Genomic DNA, 22,560 nt, shown 5'->3' on the forward strand with positions numbered 1-22,560 from the left:
TAAAAAAAATCTTTGCATTTTAAGCATATTTTTCCCTTAAGAAACTTTAATATAAAGAAAAATCCCCACTGGAACACTTTTCAGCATTTATCATATCTGATGTGATAGGATCTGGCTTTTCCTTGCTATTTTTCAAAGGAACTACTCATATTCTGAGGTAGTAGTTGGACTAGACAATGACCATAAAAACTAATTAAATCAAAATTGTTTTCAGGATAAAAAACATAACATTTCACTGCTGCACACAAACTGTTAGATGTGGGTCATTAATCTAGATAACAACATTATTTTAGTCATATGTATAACTCTACATATATAACCAGAGAGAGAGAGAGGACATGTGTGTGTGTGTGTGTGTGTCTACCTACACACACACACACAAACTTACTTTCAAGGATTCTCTCTACTTTTTTCACAGAAAATACTATTATTATTAAATATATACCTGGATCCTGAAATAATTGTATGTCACATATATACTAGCGAACCACATTTACAGCTTCAAGGGTATATTCTCCAGTCAAAATCTTTCATAGAAGTAGGTTTTATTAGAAAAAAGTTGATTTTCTGCTTTTTTCCCCGATTTCCATCGCAAATATTTTAATCAACCAAACAAAAACCTTCCCAATGTTTGCAATCTAAACATTACAGCATTTTGCTAACATGTAAGAAAATGGAACTGATTAAGAGCTGACAAAAAAAAATTAAAACGGATTAACCTACTTTCACTGACAAGGCTGAGATGAAAGCCAAAAAATAAACAAAAACACTAAAAATAGTGAAAAGTTAATTTGTTTTTAAATTTTGTTTTCATGCAAGATATTACTAAGAAAAGTAGAGGAATCAGTTTTCATATTTCTCACCTGACTCTCTAAAATGTTCATAAATCATTTCAACTATAAAATACATCACTTCACTGAAGTATGTGATTATCCCTTTTTAATTAGTAAAATTCTTCCACACACTATATAAAACATCCCAAACTTAAGTGAAGCAACAATTTGAGTCTTGCATTCCACTTTACTACAATGCAGAAGACTTTAACTTAAGGTTTTATATGAACAGTACAGACTCAATCATCCCATTATTTTTTAAATCAAGACTGAATATCCTTCTAAAGTATATACTCCCTAGTTCAACCACAAATTATTTGGTTTGCAGCAGAAATCGCTGGTTGAAATTCCTCAATTTGTCTTATGCAGAAAATCAGATCATATTAGATTCCTTAGGTGTTAACATCCATCAGTTGGTGATTTACTTCTAATTTATTTGAAAAGAGCAATCTATTTATTGTGTTTTATGACTAAATAATTATGGTCACTGCCTGTCTTTTTGAGAGGTCCATCTTAAACACCTCATGGATTTACTTGCAGTGGCTTTAAAAAAGGTGGTTTACAGTAAATAACTTACAAGGATTCCGTGGCTACCACTCTCTCTGCCAAACCATACAGAGTATTGCCAGATGTTAAAACTACCAGATGACTGAGGTGTGGGCTTGGCACTTTCTCCTTTCTCTCTTCAGCAGCTGTGAGGGTGCCAGTGGTATCAGTAGAGACCTCCTAAAACAAAAATTTAAAAGACTGAAAAAACTAATCAATTGTAAAATATGGAATTTCAGCATCAAACTAGAGTTGAATCAAATTTGACAACTGATTATGTCAGGGAATGGGTGATACGATATAAAGCCTCTCCATTCTAGGTTGCCAGTGAAATCCAATCCAGATCAATGGTGACCAAAGTTGTTACCATTAGAACATTTAGTATCCCAGATGAAATGACTCGTCTCAGTCCAGTTCCTAGTGGACTGATATGCAGGCCACAGAAACTAATGCAGTTTGCACCAAATGTGGCAGTTTATCCATACACAGTTTGACTTAACTGCATAGACAGTGAACCAGCTTCTCACCCCTAGAGACAATCTGACTTTAGATACACAAGTAGGAAAAGTGTAGGGAAGTTGACACTGCTGCTGCCAGTGCTGTCCCTGTTTGGTGGATAATAAGGGACTTCTCTATTCTAGGTTGTGATTTTCACCTGTCCCAAAATTTACAATCAAATGAAAATTATATTTTTAAAATAACTCTGACCTTATTCTGTAGGAATTCCCATCCTGCAGAAATCTCACTTTCATATTACTTAAGTGGAAAAGCAGAGGAAAATAATGCTCAGCTGGTACATGACTCAAGACAGAAAAAAAAATGCATGAGGTCAAGGAAAGGAACTGGTTATGACAAACAAGTTACATAGATATCTAAATGCAAAACTGAGGGTATGGCTACACTGGGACACTCAAGAAAATTAATCCAAATTAACTTTCAAAATCGATTCAAAGCCTTAATTAATTTTATCTTAATTCACAAAGCGAATTAAACTAGATTGAATTAAGACCACTTTAATTCTAAATCAGATTGTCCACACGGGGATTTAATGTGGTTTAACTAATCTACTTTGAAACTTAATTCAGATTAATTTTCCTGAGTGTTCCTGAGTAGACAAGCCTTTAGAAAACAATGGAAAATTTTAGCTGTGCAAATAAAAGCATCCAAAGCAGAGAGATTCAGTTCTGACGTTAACCAAGATGAGCAAAATCACATCAGAACTAGCTGATTTCATAAGATTTCCATGTTTTCCCAATCTTGCAAGATTTCTGTCATTTGGACACAAAGTTTTATGATATTTCAACACACCAAATCTAGACCTGATCCCTGCTGTTCTTCAAACCTGAGCACTATCCTCAACCTAATCTGTTGGCTACAGGATCCTTCAAAATTGTGTCGCAAGTTAGGGATAACGCAGGCAAAAAAACTGCATCTGTGGCTGACTGGCCCAACCACAAGCCACACTTTATCCTGACTGGCAGACCCCAAGGTCAAGGTGGCTACCCAAACAGAGACATCTCTCAGCCCACCCAGGCCAGGACATACAGCTTGGACCACAGTCTACACTTCACCCTCTTTTGAGGGGGTTAAAACCACCAGGGAGACTCAAAAGAGTCTCTGCCAGTAAGTCTCTTGGTCACATTTATCCACTGAATTCCACACTTCTGTGAGATTCCCTCCCTTCCATCCTGGCCCAAATTGCTGAATAAATAAGTTACCCTACAAAACTTACATATACCCTACAAAAGTTACGTACTCCCATAATGTCCTTTTACATGTGGAAACCTGAACGTGATTCTGACTGAACTCAAACCAGACATACAATGCTAACTAATTAACTTACACATGCATTTATTGTAGCCAGAACAAGGAACAGCTAATGAAATTTGCATCCAGACTTCAGTGCCATAGAGAAAATGGTAAAGTAACCCTACTAGTAACTACTGTGTTCATGAGGAATGAAATACAATGCACGTGAACATACAGATGGCACCCACTGTCCCTCAAACTAAATCTCCCCCCCACCCAGGATCGTACAAATGTAAAACAAGCATCAGCCAGCCTACATGGCATGTGCAAAGGTGCAGCTACCATAAAAATCAACAAGGGTAATCTGTGGCAGGACTTCTTTCTATGCTACAGTGCAGTTGAAGCTAACAGTTTCCTGTATACTATGCTCTGCTGAATCTGTCTTGATAAATACCATGCAAGTGTTAAGTCAAGCAGCTATTTAAATTGTTTAAAAATGAGCCACTGTTCATAACTGAAACTCCTCTCAAGTGATTGCCAAACCTCACACCTGTAATTCTTAACCTGTTAATGCTTAACACAGGTCTTTAAAAATGTGACAATGCTCCAAAATGATGTAGAAATTAACAAAAAGATAAAGGAGCTTGAAATGATGTGGGATTTATTCTGTTAATAAAAGTTTCCCATTACCTGAGCTATGATTTCTGTGGTCAGTCAATTACTCTAATAAAATGTATCAACAGCACGTTTGTGTGGAGTGGAAATAAATTTGGGTTCAAGATGAAGATTCTTCAAAGAGGTATAGTTGCAGGTAGAAGGGGTGTTTAGATGGGGTAGGGGTTCCAGGTGGGAAGTCAGGAATAAGAGGAGGGGTTGGATGGGGCAGCAGGGGGCAGTCAGGGGTGGGAGGTCCAGGGGCAGTCAAGGGACAGGGAACAGGGGAGGTTGGATGGGGCAGGAGTCCCGGGGGGGCCGTCAGGGGGCGAGAAGCGGGGGGGGGGTGGATAGGGGGCGGGGGCTGGGCCATGCCTGGCTGTTTGGGGAGGCACAGCCCCCCCTAACCAGTCTTCCATATAATTTCAGAAACCCGATGTGACCCTCAGGCCAAAAAGTTTGCCAGCCCCTGCATTAGTGTCACAGATCAGGGCAACTGTACCTGTATTTTCCCCTCCGTGGTCCACTAAAGGCACCTACTCTATGCTTCCAACTGTCACTTCTCTTGGGCACAGACCTGCTTGTCTTTCCCTTCTGCCCAAGGTTTTTCCAGGCTGCGCCATTCCTTGGCTACACTGAGATATCTCCAGCAAGCCAGACTGTCTAACCAGGCCAGCACCTGCATTTTGCTTTCTCTTTGAAGACTCTGAACAGCAGTAACTGCCAGCAGTCACAAGTTACAACACAGCCCTTTATAAGCAAGCACCTTTATTCTTAAGGTGAAAGCATTCCAGAGAAAACACAGAACAATAAAAGTTCCTTTATATCCATTCTAAAATCTCACCACAGGTCACCCATCAGTCTTATGGGACCTCAGTAGACCAAAGTCCTTTGAAACCTTCCCGGGAAGTATTAGAGCCTCCCAGGACAGAAGGTCTTGTCCGTTTGCTGGATCAGAAAGGAGGCCCTGAGTCGTTTAAACTCAGGCTATTTACCCAGAGTCCTCTCTTTTTCTGTTGGGTTCTGAAGAATCCAGTTTGAACTAATAAATGCAAACTAGGTGGTGCTACTTCTTCAGAGGTGTTACAATCTGAGTGAGTTTGCCTAACTACCTTGCATTGTTCTTAGTTCCTGGAGGAGCTATGGTCACCCTCTTCCATGGAATTACATACAGTTCCTGGCCCACAATGATACATAAACTAAATACTGTAAAATCTCCCAAAGATATTGCAGGAAATTGCCATATCTGTCACAATTAATATCTCAGTTTACCAGTTACATAAGTAACCAATGATGAAAATGGCTCAGTAGGCTGTGACCCTTGCCTCTAGAGAGAGGAGGGCTATGTGGAGGGTCACAGTGAGCCTCTGAGGCTAGCGTAATCCACCAGAAAGCGCGGGACCCACTGAGACAAGGTTGGAGCTTTGTCACAGATGACATTGACAATTAAACATTTATATTTTGGTAGCACACAAAAGCTACAGGGAGATACTGTCCCCACCCAAAGGGTTTACAGTCTAAAAGACACCAGCAGAGACAAAGGGATAGGGATACAACACACAAGCTGTGACATAGTACAGATACATAGAATAATTTTGAGGCTTTTATATCAATTTTATACGTATCTGTATGGGGTTTGTATTTTAGCTCCATAGTAGAGTTTCTAGGAGTTTCCAGTGGGAATTAAAGTCACTGCGGGGTAATTAATAGAAATCTGTAAGCAGATAAGTCTGAAGAAGGCTCATCTCCCCAGGGGAAATTACATATACTGATTTGATAAACTGGTTAAAAGAGGGCTAACAAATAATTGCAAACTGTATAAAGAGACTATCCTGAAGCCACGAGAGAGATCACTCTCACTGTATCCAAGAACTACCTCTCACTGTGACCAAGAGAGACAGGCCCTGCAGTACTTTGCTTCATTCATGTGGAAGGTGGTGACTGACTGGTAAACTAAAACCTGCATGTAAGCTCTTTATTTTATTTAAAATAGGATTTCTTTGTAATGCTTTTGTTCTGAATAAATAATACTTTGCTTCATGAAGGCTGGCTCATCACTAGCTAACCCTGTCAGAGCCCTTGAGAGAACAGAATTGCAGGTGCTGAACTAAAATCAGACCTGCTAAGGTAATCACAGTGAATTGCAGCCTAAATACCTAGTCTAGAGACAGAGAGTGATGGGACTGTATGAGAAAGGTGACAGCTAGAGGCTTGAGACTTAAGCAGGGTGCCCTTGAAGAAACCATGAAGGAATCAGAGGTACAATTACATCGGGAATTATGACACAAGCAAACAAAGACAATAGCCACAGTTTTGTTGTTTTCTTTTTACTTGGGTTGGAAAAAGTGAAGGGGAATAGCAGAGATTGGGGAGCTATAAAAGAGTAAAGGTGAAAGGAAAAGGAAGGAAGAGGAACAGTCACCTGCCTATTCATGGTCAACCGGCAGGATGATTCTGCAGGCATCAGGCAGAATGACTCTTGACGAGGGATCTGAAGGATGATAAGGTACTGGCTGTACACAGTTTTTTCTGGGAGCTTTTCACATATATAAAGTAGGGCTGTCCATTAGGCGCAATTAACTCACGTGATTAACTCAAAAAAATTAATCGTGATTAATCACAGTTTTAATCGCATTGTTACGCAATAGAATACCAATTGAAATTTATTAAATATTTTGAATGTTTTTCTACATTTTCATATATATTGTATTCTGTGTTGTAATCGAAATCAAAGTGTATATTTTTGATTACAAATACTTGCACTGTAAAAATGATACACAAAAGAAATATTTTAAATTCACCTCATACAAGTACAGTAGTGCAATCTGTGTCATGAAAGTGCAACTTACAAATGTAGAATTTTTGTTGTTACATAACTGCACTCAAAAACAAAACAATGTAAAACTTCAGAGCCTACAAGTCCACTCAGTCCTACTTCTTCAGCCAATCACCAAGACAAACTGTGACAGGATCCCCCCAGGGTGTAGCCTGGGACTGTGGGACTGCTGTGCCCCCTTAACTCTCTTTAGCCTGGGCTGTCTCTCACAATGGCTTGTTAGTGACCAGCAGCAAGCCCCTCCAGGTGCAACAGCACAACAGCATGTGGTGCCCCACACACCCAGCTAGATTGCATGAATGCTCCGAGAGCCGCTCATTAATCACACAGAGAAAGGCACCAGTCAAATCCCCCTAGTTCCCAACACTGTACCTCAGGAAAATACAGTCTTGCATTTCTCAAGATGGGCACTGCAGATTTATTAATTGGTTCACCACTTCATCAATGGAAAGTTGACATACACAGCCTTTGCAAAACCTGAACAGATTTGCCCCACACTTCATACAAACTCACTGGTAAAGATAAACGATTAAACAAATGTATTGACTATAAAAGGCAGATTTTAAGTGATAGGCAAAAAGTCAGAGTTAGTTACCAAAAGAAATAAAATATAAGCATACAGTCTAAACTCTCAAACCCATTAGACTCGGTGACATCTAGATTAACCTGTTTTTCTCACCCCCCCGGATATTGCAGTCCTTAATATACAGGTTTGGCCCAGGTTTAAGGAACAATCTCCTCTGTTGGAGTCTTGTCTTCTTCTCAGTGTCTTAGTTGCTTGCACTATAGGTGGGAGTAGAAGAAAAGGCGAAACATGGGCCTGCTCTGTTCTGTTTTGTTCCCTCAATCTCATGTGCTTGGGGAACAAACAAGTCCAGGCATGTCTGGTGGGCATTACTGAATCTCTAGGCAAGGTTGAGAAATTCCCCTGGTGTGGTCTCATGCAGGTGAATTACTGAATTGTAGCTCCCTTGCTGGACAATGGCTGTTGATGGATTGTTTGAAACCCCGCCCAGGTGTTGGTTACTTTCCTTGCTGTTGCCTCTGAGAAGCTAATATCTGGTGATTCCCCAATTTACAGCATACGACACAATTATCATAACTTCATATGCATTAATGATATACATATATGGATAGAGAAATTACTTTCAGCAGATCATAACCTTTCCCGATACATATAAAGCATGCCTTGTAAGGTAAGATCACGATTATATAAAAATGAGGAATATGGGGGTTCCAGAACGCTCTCCCAAGGTATAGAATGTCACACAAACAAGTTTGTGTACATTTACAGGAGAAAATGCTGCCCTCTTCTTATTTACACTGTCACAAGAAAGTGAGAACAGGCATTTGCATGGCACTTTTGTAGCTGGCATTGCAAGGTATTTACATGTCAGATATGCTAAAAATGTGTATCCCCTTTCATGCTTCGGCCACCATTCCAGAGGACATGCTTCCATGCTGACGACGCTTGTTAAAAAAATAATGTGTCAGTTAAATTTGTGACTGAACTCCTTGGGGGAGAACTGGACATCCCCTGCTCTGTTTTACCTGCATTCTGCCACATATTTCATGTTATAGCAGTCTCGGATGATGACCCAGCATGTTTTAAGAACACTTTCACTGCAGATTTCATAAAATGCAAAGAAGGTACCAATAAGAGATTTCTAAAGATAGCTACAGCACTCAACCCAAGGTTTAAGAATCTGAAGTGCCTTCCAAAATCTGAGAGGGACGAGGTGTGGAGCATGCTTTCAGAAGTCTTAAAAGAGCAACACTCCGATGCAGAAACTACAGAACCCAAACCACCAAAAAATAATATCAACCTTCTGCTGGTGACATCTGACTCAGATAAAAATGGAAATGCATCGGTCCACACTGCTCTGGATTGTTATCAAGCAGAACCCATCATCAGCATGGACGCATATCCCTTGGAATGGTGGCTGAAGCATGAAGGGACCTATGAATCTTTAGCACATTTGGCATGTAAATATCTTGCAATGACAGCTACAAAAGTGCCATGAGAATGCCTGTTCTCACTTTCAGGTGATACTGTAAACAAGAAGCAGGCAGCATTATCTCCTGTAAATGTAAACAAACTTTTCTGTCTGAACGATTGGCTGAACAAGCAGTAGGACTGAGTGGACTTGCAGGGTCAAAAAATTGACATTGTTTTATTTTTGAATACAGGTTTTTTTGCACATAATTCTACATTTGTAAGTTTAACTTTCATGATAAAGAGATGGCACTACACTACAAAACATTTCTTTTGTTTTTTTACAGTGCAAATACTTGTAATCAAAATTAATATAAAGTGAGCACTGTACACTTTGTATTCTGTGTTGTAATTGAAATCAATATATTGGAAAAAAATCCAGAAATATTGAAATAAATGGTATTCTATTATTAACAATGGGATTAACTGCTCAATTAATAGCTATTTTTTAATCATGTGATTAATTACGATTAATTTTTTTAATGGTTTGACAGTCCTAATATTAAGTGACAGTATGAGAAAAAGAATGAGGGCATTTTGAAAGAGGAGATGACTGGCTGGCAGGAACTATTGGGAACACTGGTGCAGTAAAGGTGGTGGCCAAAGGCATGAGAACTTAGTAACACAGTGAGGTAGGGCAGGGCTAAGTTGTGAAGGACCCTGAAGTCAAGGTGATAGAAAGGTGAACGGGGAGCAAATCCGGAGGAATATTTTGGCAGCAGCTCTTTACTGGACTTCTTGGAGCAACATTGCAATAGTAATGGCCAGGGAAGATAAAAGTCAAGTGGGTTAGATGCAAGACCAGGCACTGGATGAGAATTTTGGTGCTGTGGGCAGAGCAGAAAGATCGGTCTTTGAGACGTTGTGTAGGAAGAAGCAGCAAGATTCAGTTACACACACCTTGTCTACAAAATAAACTGCTAGAGTAGCATAATTGCGGCTGCACCACTGTAGCACTTCAGTGAAGATGCTACCTACATCAGTGGGAGAGGTTCTCCCATTGGCGTAGATAATCCACCTCCCGGAGAGGCAGTAGCTAGGTCAACGGGAGGATTCTCCCACTGACATAGTACTGTCTACATCGGGGGTAAGTCCATTTAACTGTGCCACTCGGGGCATGGATTTTTCACTCCCCTGAGTGATGCAGTTATACTGACCTAATTTCCTAGTGTAGACCATGCCCCAGATTATGCACCTGAGTGACTAGGAGGATGGTGGTGTTGTCCAAGGTGATAGAAGTGATTTGAAGGGTAGGAGAGAGATCAGGAGCTCTGTTTTGGCCAGGCTCAATTCAAGTTGATGCCTGGACACGCATGAGATGTCAGAAACACAAGCAGAGTTCCAGATTGTGACAGAAGGAGCCACATCTAGAGTGGAGAAATAGACCTATAAATGATAAGTGTAAAGATAACAGATCACCTGATGATAGGATATAGGGGGAGAAAAGAAGGGACAAAAGATGGAGCCAGGTGGGATCCCTGCTGAAAGTTGGAGATAAGATGAAGACCATGCACCGAACAAAAAACTGAAGATACAGCTAGTCATAGGAGAACTAGTAAAAGACAAAATCATGAAAGCTGAGGGAACATAAGATTTTTAAAGGAAGGAGCATGGTCAATAGTAGTAGACAATCTCTCAGGAAGGGTGAGAATGGTTTATAAAAATTAACTGCACCGGCACGTTATTTGAAAATGTAGCTATTTCTTTGAATTACACTCTTTACCTTCTGAATACAAACACTTTGCAACTATAAGGGCTAGAAAGTAAAACAAGAGAACCAAACAAACAATGCTTTCATTCTATGGAATATAAATTTGTCATGTAGGTTAGATAAATATCACACCCGGCGAGGAATTTTGCACGAGTGTTGTAAACTCTTTGAGGCAGGGATCTTGATGATCTACTCAAGAGATGCCAAGCATCTCTTCACAGGCAGTACAAATTAATGAAAAATATGCCTATTCAATCCTCTAGGCACAATCTAATCCTTTAAAAATACACTTTCACCCGACGTTAACATTTAAATACAGCGAAACATCAATATAAAATCCCTCTCTGCCTTCCTCCTTCCCAATTCACACCGCCTTTCAGAGAATGCTTAAATATATACATACAGTATCCTTGCAATGTTTTCTGACAGTCAAAAATATCTGTTCTACCCTCAGAAGTAACATCAATGACCAACTAAAAAAAATCAGCTGTGAAGATTTAAAGAAACTCTACTTCTCTGGAAAATTGCCCAACATCGTGATGAGCTTCATCATACCACCAAATATTTACACAAAGACGACTGAAAGAACAGAGAGAGCCTATAAGTATGCACGGACTATTTTTGCTCCCTTCAAATATCCAAGGTCATAAAATGTGAGGACAAATGTAATAAAGATTGAGTGTTCCATCTAGGTAATTCCAAGGTGTCTGCACCTTGGCATGCAAGTGCTATATAAAATAAAGTAGCATGGAGTATCAGAGTCTATTTAAAATAGCTATTCTCTCCTCCTTTTCCCATGAGTTAAGAGTATGTGAATGTAAGAGAATAGACGACGTTAAGTGGTACAAGTGCCACTCCTAGGGGAACACACCCTCAAAACAATGCATCATATATTTGGACCTGACATAGTCAAATTTGGGTTCCGCAGTCAAACTCTGGTTTATGTGCAGTATCGCACATGATGATCAGTATGGATTGGTATAGAACAGATATTCCCCTCAAGCACCTTTGAAGCCTTCCTGGATATAATTTTCTATGCCAGACTCATGAACAATGCACTTGATCTAACAGTACAGCTTATTTTTAAATACTAGCAATATGTGCCCACTGCCTATCACCTTCCATATTGAACATTAACTCAGGCCCTTGCCATTACAGTAGAATTACAGTACAGAGGTTCTACTGTAATCTCAGAAAAAGAAAAGGAGGACTTGTGGCACCTTAAAGACTAACAAATTTATTTGAGCATAAGCTTTCATGAGCTACAGCTCACTTCATCGGATGCAAATAAATTTGTTAGTCTCTAAGGTGCCACAAGTACTCCTTTTCTTTTTGCGAATACAGACTAACACGGCTGCTACTCTGAAACCTGTAACCTCAGAGTTACAAACACCTCAGGAACAGAGGTTGTTCGTAACTCTGAACGAAACACTACGCTTCTTTCAAAAAATTTACAACTGAATACTGACTTAATACAGCTTTGAAACTTTACTATGCAGAAAAAAATGCTGCTTTCTCTTTATTTTTTAGTTGTTTATGTTTAACTCAGTACTGTACTGTATTTTGCCTTTTGGGGCGGGGGGTGTCTCTGCTGCTGTCTGATTGTGTACTTTTTGTTCCAAATGATGTGTGTGGTCGACTGGCCAGTTGACTCTGGTATTCATAACTCTGAGATTCTACTGTGTATGTTATGACTTCAACTAATAGTTTATACAAATATGAGTTACAGACAAATAAAAATCATGCTAATCTTGTCAGATTCCAATTTCCAGACCACCAGAATGTTCTCTTGCTACTTTCTTGCACAGAAAAATGATTAGTTCCTTCGATGATCCAAATGCATATCTGTTTATATCATATTTGCTAATAGAAGAAGCCACTTTATTTATTTAATCTGAGAAAATTAGTAACTCAAGCAAATGAAGGAACTGTAGGGATAGAATTAAATTTTATTCCAGTAATATGAAAATCAAATTTGACCTCTCTTTAATCTGAAACAAGTGCCACAGGGATAAATTGGGAATATATTATCTAAACAGCCAACATAAGACTTTTCCTAATTAACTATTTTTATTCTTATTTTAAAATTAGGATTATACCAAATGTTATCCTTTCCTCTGTGTGTCAAATGTTTCATTTGAATTTTTCACTAGGTTAAGAGTCATTCACATGTTATTGTGTTATTAATTATTCTACACTAGCTAAAAGCTTGCTAGATGCTTCACAATGCAGATAAAAATTACATGGTGCCTGCCCTAATGAGTGTAATACTTAGCATTGTAAACTCTCCAGAGGGACGATATTTTAGTTCTGTATTGTGCAGTGCCTACCACAATGGGCTCCTGGTCAATGACTAGAGCTTCTAGGCACTATGGGAATACAAATAATAAATAATAATTTCAGACATTAAATTTTAAGGGACATAATCTAAACTTCTCTGCCAAGAAACATCCTACATTACAGGATTAATGTACACATCAAATGTTATGATCTGTTCCTTTCTAACCACTCCCTTGTCACTCTTTCCTACAAATGAAATCTACTTCCATCTCTCCCCAGCCCTAGATTTGCACCATATGCAGGGGGAATCGCCAGAATGCCAACAAATCAAGGAGATCACCCAACATACCAGGAGATGCACATATACATCTTACTTCCTGATCCTGCAAGCATGTATGCACTTTTAATTTCGGTATGTGAGTTGTCCCATTGAAGTCAATGGAATGATTCACATGCCTAAAGTTAAGCATGTGAATAAGAGCTTACAGGACTGGGGCCATAGCTATTAGCAGGTTATAACAGGAATGAGCAGCAAGCTCCAATTGTCAGCAAGTGCCAGAAAGTACCTAGAGAAAAATACAAAAAGCCAGATTCTCTTCTTTCTTACACCTATTGAAAATTAGGAATCCAATTTTGAGTATCTCTCCTCCTCTGCCCTTTTAAAAAACATGCCAAAATGTTCAGAAATTGACAATAGGCACATATGGTTCCTTGGGGTGTCCCTATTTAACAATCGTTATCTGAGGGCTTTGTAATGTAGGCTTTGACACAGTAGTTAAATAAAATGACTATTAAAACACTTTGTTTTTCTATTGAATGTTTCTGCAAAAACATTTCAAGTACTGTGTTTTATTTTATCTTTTTTAATGAGATGTGACTTTGTCATGCCCTCAAATACATCTTATCCAGGCTCCCTAAATGTCAATGGGTATTTACCTTGTTTAAATATCCTACATGCAATTATACACCATTAATGATGTTGAAATTTTGATTTCAAAGCATCATTTCCCTCTGAAGTACATAGGTTCATTCATAAATCTCCAAGCTTCAAAGCAAGATGAAAGATAAAAAGGACAGTTGAATATTACTAAATTAAAGCAGAGTTGCAATATAAAAATAAATAATAATAAATAATCCCAGGGATGAGATTTTGAAAGCTCCCTACAGATTTGGACCCCAGCTTTCCATTAAAATTAATGGGAACTGGACCTCCAAATCCCATAGGTATGAAACTGACAACTTTAAACAGTGGCTGATTCCACTGTGCATGCTCAGGCAGCCTGTTGACATTCAACCCAACGAGGACGTGACAATGTTGAACGGCAACAGGCCAGCTACGAATTTCTCATCACCTAATGGAGTTAAACATTAAATGGGAACAATAATAAAAGCACATTTCCCATTCTGAACAGTGAAAGACTTTCACTGGCAGGACAACAAATTTTTAGCCATTCTCCGTCTCCTTCCAAAACATACGGCAAACTATCAACCAGGGGCATATACCAAACTAGGAAAAAATATCAGAGCAGTCACCAGTAAGAGTTGGTGGCAGCACTCTGAGGCCACCCAAAAATTTGTTGAGAACCCCTGAAGCACGCTTGTAACAAAATAGCTTAAAATTTACCAATTTAAACCACCACCACTAGCCTACATTTAAATAGCCAATACTTCAATTCATATTATTGCAAATAATCTTTTTTCAGACAGCATGTTATTAACACCTCTACTACCTAGTTATTTTTGATAATACCTTGAAGCATAACTGTGCTCATATAGATGGGTCACTCCCATTGACCTTGGCAGGAACTGACCCTTGTCTCTGGAAGCAGAATTGTGCTCTTGGTATTTACTATATTGTTTATCAGATTAAATGTCCTAGTAAATATCTGTGAAATTCTGTCAAAACCTAAATCAAGTTATATCCAGAATATCAACTTTTTAATTATATATATTATACACACACACACAGTCTTCAGAAACTTTTGTTACTAGCAATTTTATACATTAACTCACTTGGCATAAAGTGAAAGATCTGTGCAGTGTTCATAAATATCTCTGCAAACCAGGGGATAAATATAAAAAAATTAAGCACCTAAGGTCTTTCTGAAAAATAAGCAGATGCATATTGCACACACAAAATTACAAAGTACTTGGGAACGCAAACAACACTCTGCACACGTAACTAACCACTCTGCTTTGCAGACCTGTGCTTTATTCATGCATATTTTGCTGCTGCAGTTTTAGGAACAAGAGACTGATTTTCAGTGGGGCCACTATCTGGTTTCCACTTGTACATGTGAAACTTTGTGAGCATGGACATCTGCACTCTTCTAATACAAGCACCCAGCTTAGAATTTTTGTGCATGGGTAACCAGAGTCTAAAAATCAGGTGTTTCAGTTTTGATCATTTAGAGCCCAAACTGAGACAATCAACTGACAACCAATGAATTTATTCAAATTAACAAGTTAGAGTGAAAAGGCTCAGGATCCTATTCCAATTCCCTGGGCCATCTAGTCATTCAAAGAAAATATTTTGGGTTATATCTAAATGAACAAACTGAAGAAGCAGTATAGTTATGAGACTTCTATCACATATACAAAGCTAATGCTAAACCTTCCTTTTGTATATGGGGTTAGGGTTACCAAATGTCTGGGTTTTCCCAGACACTGCCTCTATTTTGATCCTTCGCCCTCTGTGTGGACAGATTTTTCAAATAAGAGGCAATGTCTGTGTTTTTTTGAGGAGCAGACATTGCAGCTCAGAAAGAACCCCGATAGGTTCACATCCTGATGGTCCCTTTCCTGCATCTGCATCTGATTGGTCCCTCGCAGATGCCAGATCCCGCCCACCCAGGCTCCCAGCCCTGGGGAGGTACAGAGCCCCACAGGGAGGCAGGTGACTGATAACTGTTGCTGTGTCCCAGGTCTGCACCAGCCACCCTGCCACCATGACATGGAGCAACACTGCCCCCTCATCTCAAGAGTGAGGCCCCAGGTACCCCCTCCTGTCCGCCCTCCAAATACCCCTTCCAGTACATACGCACCCCTCCAATACCCCCCAAATACCCACTCCTAGTACATATATCCCTACAGGACCACCCCAAATACCCCTTTCTATATACACACCCCTTGAGCCACCCCTGGTACCACCTCTAGCACTCCCAAATGCCCCTCAATACACACTCACCCCTACAGCACCCCCCAACTATACCCCCCCTTTCCAGCTCCCTCTCCCCGGCAGTGTTCTCTTTTGGGGGACCTGAAACATGGTAACCCTATATAAGGTTCACTTCCTCTACAAGCCATTCATTCCATACATTAAATGCCATCAGTTTCAACGCTCGATTTAGTTTTTCAAAGAAAACCATATAACATCTAAACTAAATTAAGTATTATGGCTCCATCAGAAAAGAACCTACTTTGTAGGAATTGTGAAGCTTGCAAAGATTACCTTTTAGAAGATTAAAACATCTACACAACGTGACTAGCAGCCACCACTCTAATGAGGGGCTTAGCTCCATGAATTAAAATTAAACTGTTAAAATGGAAGTCTTAACTGCGCACAAAATAAAGATAAAAAAAATTCTGAAGGGAGCAAATTGCTGTCCAGTTTAGGATACAACACTCTCTGTAAACCATGATCAAGTCTCCTCAGCCTAGTAACTAACTGCAGGCAACCATGAAGAGGCTGCATGGAGAGGCTTTACTATTATTTTCAGTATTACTATTATTTTTTATTTTTATTACAGTGGCAACTAAGAAGTCCAAATGATGATCAGGGCCTCTTTGTGTTGGGCACTGTACAGACAAGTAACAAAGAAGAAAGTCACTGCCCCTGAGACCTAGCCATCAATGTGTCAGACAATACACTACATGCAGGCCAAACAGGACGAGGGTATGTGGGAGAATGAGGTAACAAAAATAAGTTATTTTCGTTGCATGTAGTATAATATAATGTAATTGAGAAGATTTTTATGGTACTTTGTAGGTTCTGACGTACTGTTATTGCTAAAAGATCTATATTGTTGTGGGAAAATATCCACTGAAAAGACGAATGTGCTAAAATTACATTTCCATCCAACAATGATTTCCCAAGATTACTCTTCAGTCTGCCATTCTACATACTGTATTCAAATGTTTATATCCTTCTTTCTAAGGAGTACTGCGGACTGTTCTGATTTACAGAAAATGCAGATCAAACAATATTAATTCTTAAAATATCTGATGGTGTACATGAACAAATAGGTCTGTAATGAAATATAAGTATTTTGTTATGTATAGTTTCCTCAAACAGCTCAATCTTAAGTCATTTGCAAGTACAATACTGGCATCAACAATATTAGGCAACAATCAAGCCACTGTTGATTAAACTGTGCAGATCATAAAGAAGCTGTTTGGGTATCTGATGAGGTAGGGAACTGGAATTGGAAGTTTCCTCTCTAGATCATCAGTAATCATAAGTCACAACTTACAGGATGCTGGGTACTTACATAAGATGACTTGATGGCATCACTGGACTGATATTCTTATCTTTACTACTACAAAATTACACCCTTGTTGTGGGCTGCATGGCCTGAGGACTGAATGTATATGAAGACTAAACTATACACTTATTCCCCAAGTCTTCGGCTCCTGAGGATGTGGGAACCAATAGATGATGGGATGGGAGGGAGTTCTCACCGAGTCAGTGATTGGGGCATCGGTTTTGTGGATGTTTGTCAAGCCAGTGCCTTTGAGAAATGGTTAAATTGCTTCAAAACTCAGGACTTTTTCCATTTCCTTCGGTGCTCTTGTTAGCACCACAGCTGTACCAGCCTTTTCTGCTGACTAATATGAAGAAATGCGATCCATACAAAGCTACTTCTAAAGGGTCACATTTATGATTAATTGTATTAATCTACCAGTGGTGGTCAACCTGCAGCCCATCAGGGTAATCTGATTGCGGGCCGTGAGACATTTTGCTGACATTGACTATCCGGAGGAACGGCCCCCCAGAGCTCTGTTCGCCATTCCTGTGGGTTGCCCACTACTGATCTACACATTTTCAAAGGTTAATTAGATATAAAGACTAGGAGGGGAAGTATTTCCTTGAAATACATAATTTGTCTAAAGAAATTTGTAGGAAAAAAGTATCAGCATACCCAGCGGTTATCTTGATTGTCATGGTTCTTCAGTTCCAAGGTTCAGGAAAAATTGCTGATCATGCACTCATACAGTCTTGAAGGATACTTATAAAGTAAATCTAATCTGCTGTAAGATTTTACTATAATAAGATAACTACCGATTCTCCTTACTTGTCAGTTTTATTTTTGTGTACTGAGTTTTGTATAACGTTCCCTTGTTCTAAGTGCCCTCATTCTACTCCAGAAGGCAAGATTAGTGAGAAATAAAGTGACCGCTAACTAAAAATTGGAGAAAATTAATTTAAAATATAAAACAGAATACTAATCCAATTCCAAGCCTATAACACTGGTGAAAGGTTTGATGTATGATTACATCTTCAACAGGGTTTAGCAGTAGCATACAGAGTTCTTAGTTTGGAAGTCTGCCAGTCCAGAAGATTTACTACTTGGTGCCTGAAAATGATATAATCAGAAGACAGCTAATCATCACAACAGTAGAAATACCAGATTCTGGTAAACATTCTAAATATTTTCCTCAGGGGTGCAGTAGTAGATTACTTTTTAACGTACTCATTGTAGGCAGCATGAGACCACTACCTTATAACATTTGATTCAACTGACATCTGAAATAAAAAACTTGACATATAGTACTTTTGACAGTGCCACATTTATCTCTGTACCAAATGCTATAATACATGCTTCTTGACTGCACTTCATTATAAGACTTCAATTATTGTAGATTCAATTTTATAATGATCCCATAACAAGTCTGGTTTTATTTCACTGGTTTACTCTAAGTAATGACATCAGAAATACTGACTCTTGAAAAAGTTATAGAAAACTTCAACACATAAACAAAAAAGAATGCTACATCTTTTTAAGCCTCTTCCTCTATCATTTTTACCATTTGTGGTAATTTGAGCCTGTGTCATGCACATCTGAAGCATAGAAAGTTGAACAATCTGATTAAGCATTTCTCACAATAGATATAGATTAAAACCCAGTGTTCTTAAATAAGCATGTACAGGGAGTCCTCAGACTTATGACGCCTGACTTACGTCGGATGCCACTTTCAACGTTTTTCAGTTGACTGCCCGTTTCGCCCCAGTGATGCTTGTTTTGCCCTTATGACAAAAGCCAGCAGGGAAAACAGCACACATCACATGCTGCGCCTCAGCCAGTCACTGATTGTCCTCCAGCCCTGGGCTCAGCCAATCAAAAACAAGCGGCAAGGCTACCCAGCAACAAGCTACCCTGGCCATGGAAGCCAAACAGACAAGTGACTGCAAGGGACCCCCCTTCCAGTTCCATTCATTATAACGCAACCACGAAGTTATTTACAAGCAACTTTGTAAAAAGCAAGCCCAATTCTGCACAATATGTTTCCGGCATTCTGCGCAGCTGCCTGTCTCTCTGGCTATCTGCCCAGCCTGATTTAAGACACTTAGTTGCTGTTCTTTGTGGTTCTAAAAAATTTTTTTAAATGGCAGAAAAGCATAAATCCAGTGCACTTCTAAGAAATGCAAAACAATTAATATTGAAACAAAAATGGACGTTAAGAGAAGGTCAAAACATGTGTGATTTTATGTTTGTTTGAATGCTGTTTACCAAATAAATATATTGATGTTGCTACATTAGTCATCTATAATTCATTTAGTACAAAAATCTGGGTTATTGTGGTGAAAATAGTGCAGCAAGCCGTGTTTCAGGAACCAATCCCCCATTTATACCATTGATTCCTATGGGAAAAGCAGTTTCCATTTACAATGCAATTCTGAGAAACGAACTGTGTCATAAGTCCGAGGACTCCCTGGAATTCATAAATGTAAAGGATTATTGCTCCCCACCAGATGGCATACACAGATATGTACTAAAGTTATCCTTTAGGGTGGAGCTATAGAAGCTTTGTATACGCTGTCCAAGGTTTTATAGGACATGTTAAATATGAGAGAGTCTAAAGATCCCAGAGACAGACACAAAGCCAGTCAACCAAAATACTGAGGAAGTAAAGTTATTTTATTCTTCAGAATGTAATTGCACTGTCAGCCACTTTAAAACATATACTTCAATTGACTTTATCTGTAAGTCTGCAAATATTTTCTTAAGACAAAGATGGCAAGTATTTATTTATAGACACAAAATTTATTACCCAATCACTATATGAGCTCCTAGCAACCTCTTTCACATTAGCTCCTGCAAGTGAAGTACGTACAAATAGTGTTGCTAAGCTATAGATTGTGTTGGAATTTTACCAAACCTAACTATATCATTTAAATATCAAAATAATTTTTTCATTTCAGATCATGCTATACTAATATTTCTAGTGCTGCCATTAGAAAGATGTAGCTCTTTTGGGGAAAAAAAAAGATCAGTAATATCTTTTATCACTTCACCCACTTTGTCTCTCTAAGATCCTGGGACTGACATGGCTACAACTACACTGGGTACATTTATAATACAGTTCAAAATACCTCCTTTAGTTAAGTCAAACAGGGAAAATGCAGCACCAAAAGCGCATGTAAGCACAATCCTGTAAATTGCTAAGTGCCCTCAATGCCAACTGAAGTTCCCCGACAGGACCCACACAGTATCTCTTGAGCCTTGGCCTTATAAAGTACAAATAAGGAAAAAATAAAGATACATTCAAAGCAAGTATTACAAGAAAAAAATCTCATCAAATTGATATTAGGCAACAAAGTATGACAATAAGGGGAGTTTCAAAAGTGCCTGAAATCATTGGGGGATTGTGTTTCTAAATCCCTTAGGTACTTTTGAAAATCTCCATCTGTGCTTAAGTTTTCAATCGGAAAATGCTGTTTCAACTACACTGAAATTTTTTACAAAATCATATTGATTCTGACATTTCTAGTGAAAACAATTTCCAAATGAAAATTTTTTGATTCAATAAAATTTAGTGTAGACAAAACTTTGACATTGTTTGATAATTTCAATTTGAAAGTTTTCATTTATTATTTTATATTACTTTTACATTATTTCATGATGAAACATTTTGTTTTCTTGAACAAAGTGTCCCCAATTTTTTTTTTTTTTTAATGAAACAGTTTGACACTTTGTCTAGAAAATGAGATTAATGCGCAGGGTACTGATTAGAGCAGCAGCTATTTTCAATATCCTAGAAGAGTGGTTCCTGAACTTGTTCCGCCACTTGTGCAGGGAAAGCCCCTGGCGAGCCGGGCCGGTTTGTTTACCTGCCGCGTCTGCAGGTTCAACCGATCGTGGCTCCCAGTGGCCATGGTTCGCTGCTCCCGGTGGCCGCGGTTCGCTGCTCCAGGCCAATGGGAGCTGCTGAAAGCAGCAGCCAGTACGTCCCTTGGCCTGCGCTGCTTCCATCAGCTCCCATTGGCCTGGAGCAGCGAACTGTGGCCACTGGGAGCCGCGATCGGCCAAATCTGCGGACGCAGCAGGTAAACAAACGGGCCCGGCCCGCCAGGGGCATTCCCTGCACTAGTGGTGGAAGAAGTTTGGGAACCAATGTCCTACAAAAATCCAAGTAAACAAAAAAACTACCTTCCTTCAACAAGCAACATAGGGAAGTTACTTACTAGTAACTCGAGTGTCTAAATAATTGCCTCTGCAGATCTACACCATGGAAATTGGTTGACTTGGCCGGCTGGCCCCACAAACTGCTCCAAAGCCATATGATTTACCAGTGGATAGGCATATACTGACCAAAGATATAACATTCCAAGTTCAATTCCCTGCTCTGTCACAGGAGCTCTCCAGCTGAGAAATGGTAACAGTACTTCACATGTTACAGGGATGATGTGACAAATATATTAAAAGACTGAGTGCTCTAAAAGAGATACAACAGTAATAGGAGCCATATAAATATCTTAAATAGACCGTTCCAAACAGATCTTGTAAGACAGACTACCTCCTAACTGCTCTTAAGTTTCTCTCCACATTAATTATTGAACACACTTCAAAGAAGTTTTCGTTTATTAGATGTTCTTGTGTGTTGTGACATGAGGCAATCCAGCCTTTCCACGTTCATCTAATGCCATATTTCTTGCTCCTTTATAGTTTGCTTCCATGACAATGAAAATCTTTCTCAAATGCTTTCTTGTATCTGCTGTCCTCCTCTTTTCAAGCTTTCCACCAGGCGATATCCAATCAAGGGGTTGTCTAGGAATAGTTTTTACACATCTGGACAACACATCCCCACCACTCCAACTTTCTTTCTCCAATCATTCATTGTCTCTACAATCTGCTGGCCAGTCCTTGTAACACATCTACATTGTTACAGTATCCTTTGCACTATCCCACCAGTATCCTTTGCACCAAGTATCCTTTGCAAGCATCTCAAGTGGAATGCATTAAGTTTACCATTAAGTTTCTAGAATTTGCCAAGTTTCAGAAGTATATATCCGTGTGGATTTAACAACGGCATTGTATAACTTGGTCTTAGCTCTTGTGTGAATCTCCTTATTTCTCTAAATATTTGCCAGTCTCAAAAGATTCTACTTGCCTCCTCATTTTTTGCTTTCACCTCCTCATGGTGTTGACAATCAGCACTATTTGTGCTTCCAACATATACAAACTCATTAACCACGTGTATTCTTCACTATCAATCATATATGCAAAAATAAAAGGAGTACTTGTGGCACCTTAGAGACTAACCAATTTATTTGAGCATAAGCTTAACTTAGGCTTGAATAGAGACTGGGAGTGGCTTAGTCATTATGCAAGGTACCCTATTTCCCCTTGTTTTTTCCTACCCCCCCCCCCCCGAGACGTTCTTGTTAAACCCTGGATTTGTGCTGGAAATGGCCCACCTTGATTATCATACACAATGTAAGGAGAGTGGTCAC

The 22,560-nt window shown here is 39.2% G+C and overlaps 1 protein-coding gene across 6 annotated transcripts in view; it reads right to left on the bottom strand.

Annotated features, from left to right (window-relative positions):
• VPS50 (VPS50 subunit of EARP/GARPII complex) overlaps window positions 1–22,560 on the bottom strand; it is a 198,629-nt gene that overhangs the window by 19,967 nt on the left and 156,102 nt on the right. For all 6 annotated transcript variants that reach the window (XM_048838154.2, XM_048838156.2, XM_048838153.2 and 3 more), the window contains one exon: window positions 1,411–1,559. In XM_048838154.2, coding sequence (XP_048694111.1) covers window positions 1,411–1,559 — 149 coding nt within the window. The remainder of the gene's footprint in view (window positions 1–1,410; window positions 1,560–22,560) is intronic.

Source organism: Caretta caretta, chromosome 2, assembly GCF_965140235.1.
Source record: "Caretta caretta isolate rCarCar2 chromosome 2, rCarCar1.hap1, whole genome shotgun sequence".
In the NCBI taxonomy this organism is placed as follows: domain Eukaryota; kingdom Metazoa; phylum Chordata; order Testudines; family Cheloniidae; genus Caretta; species Caretta caretta.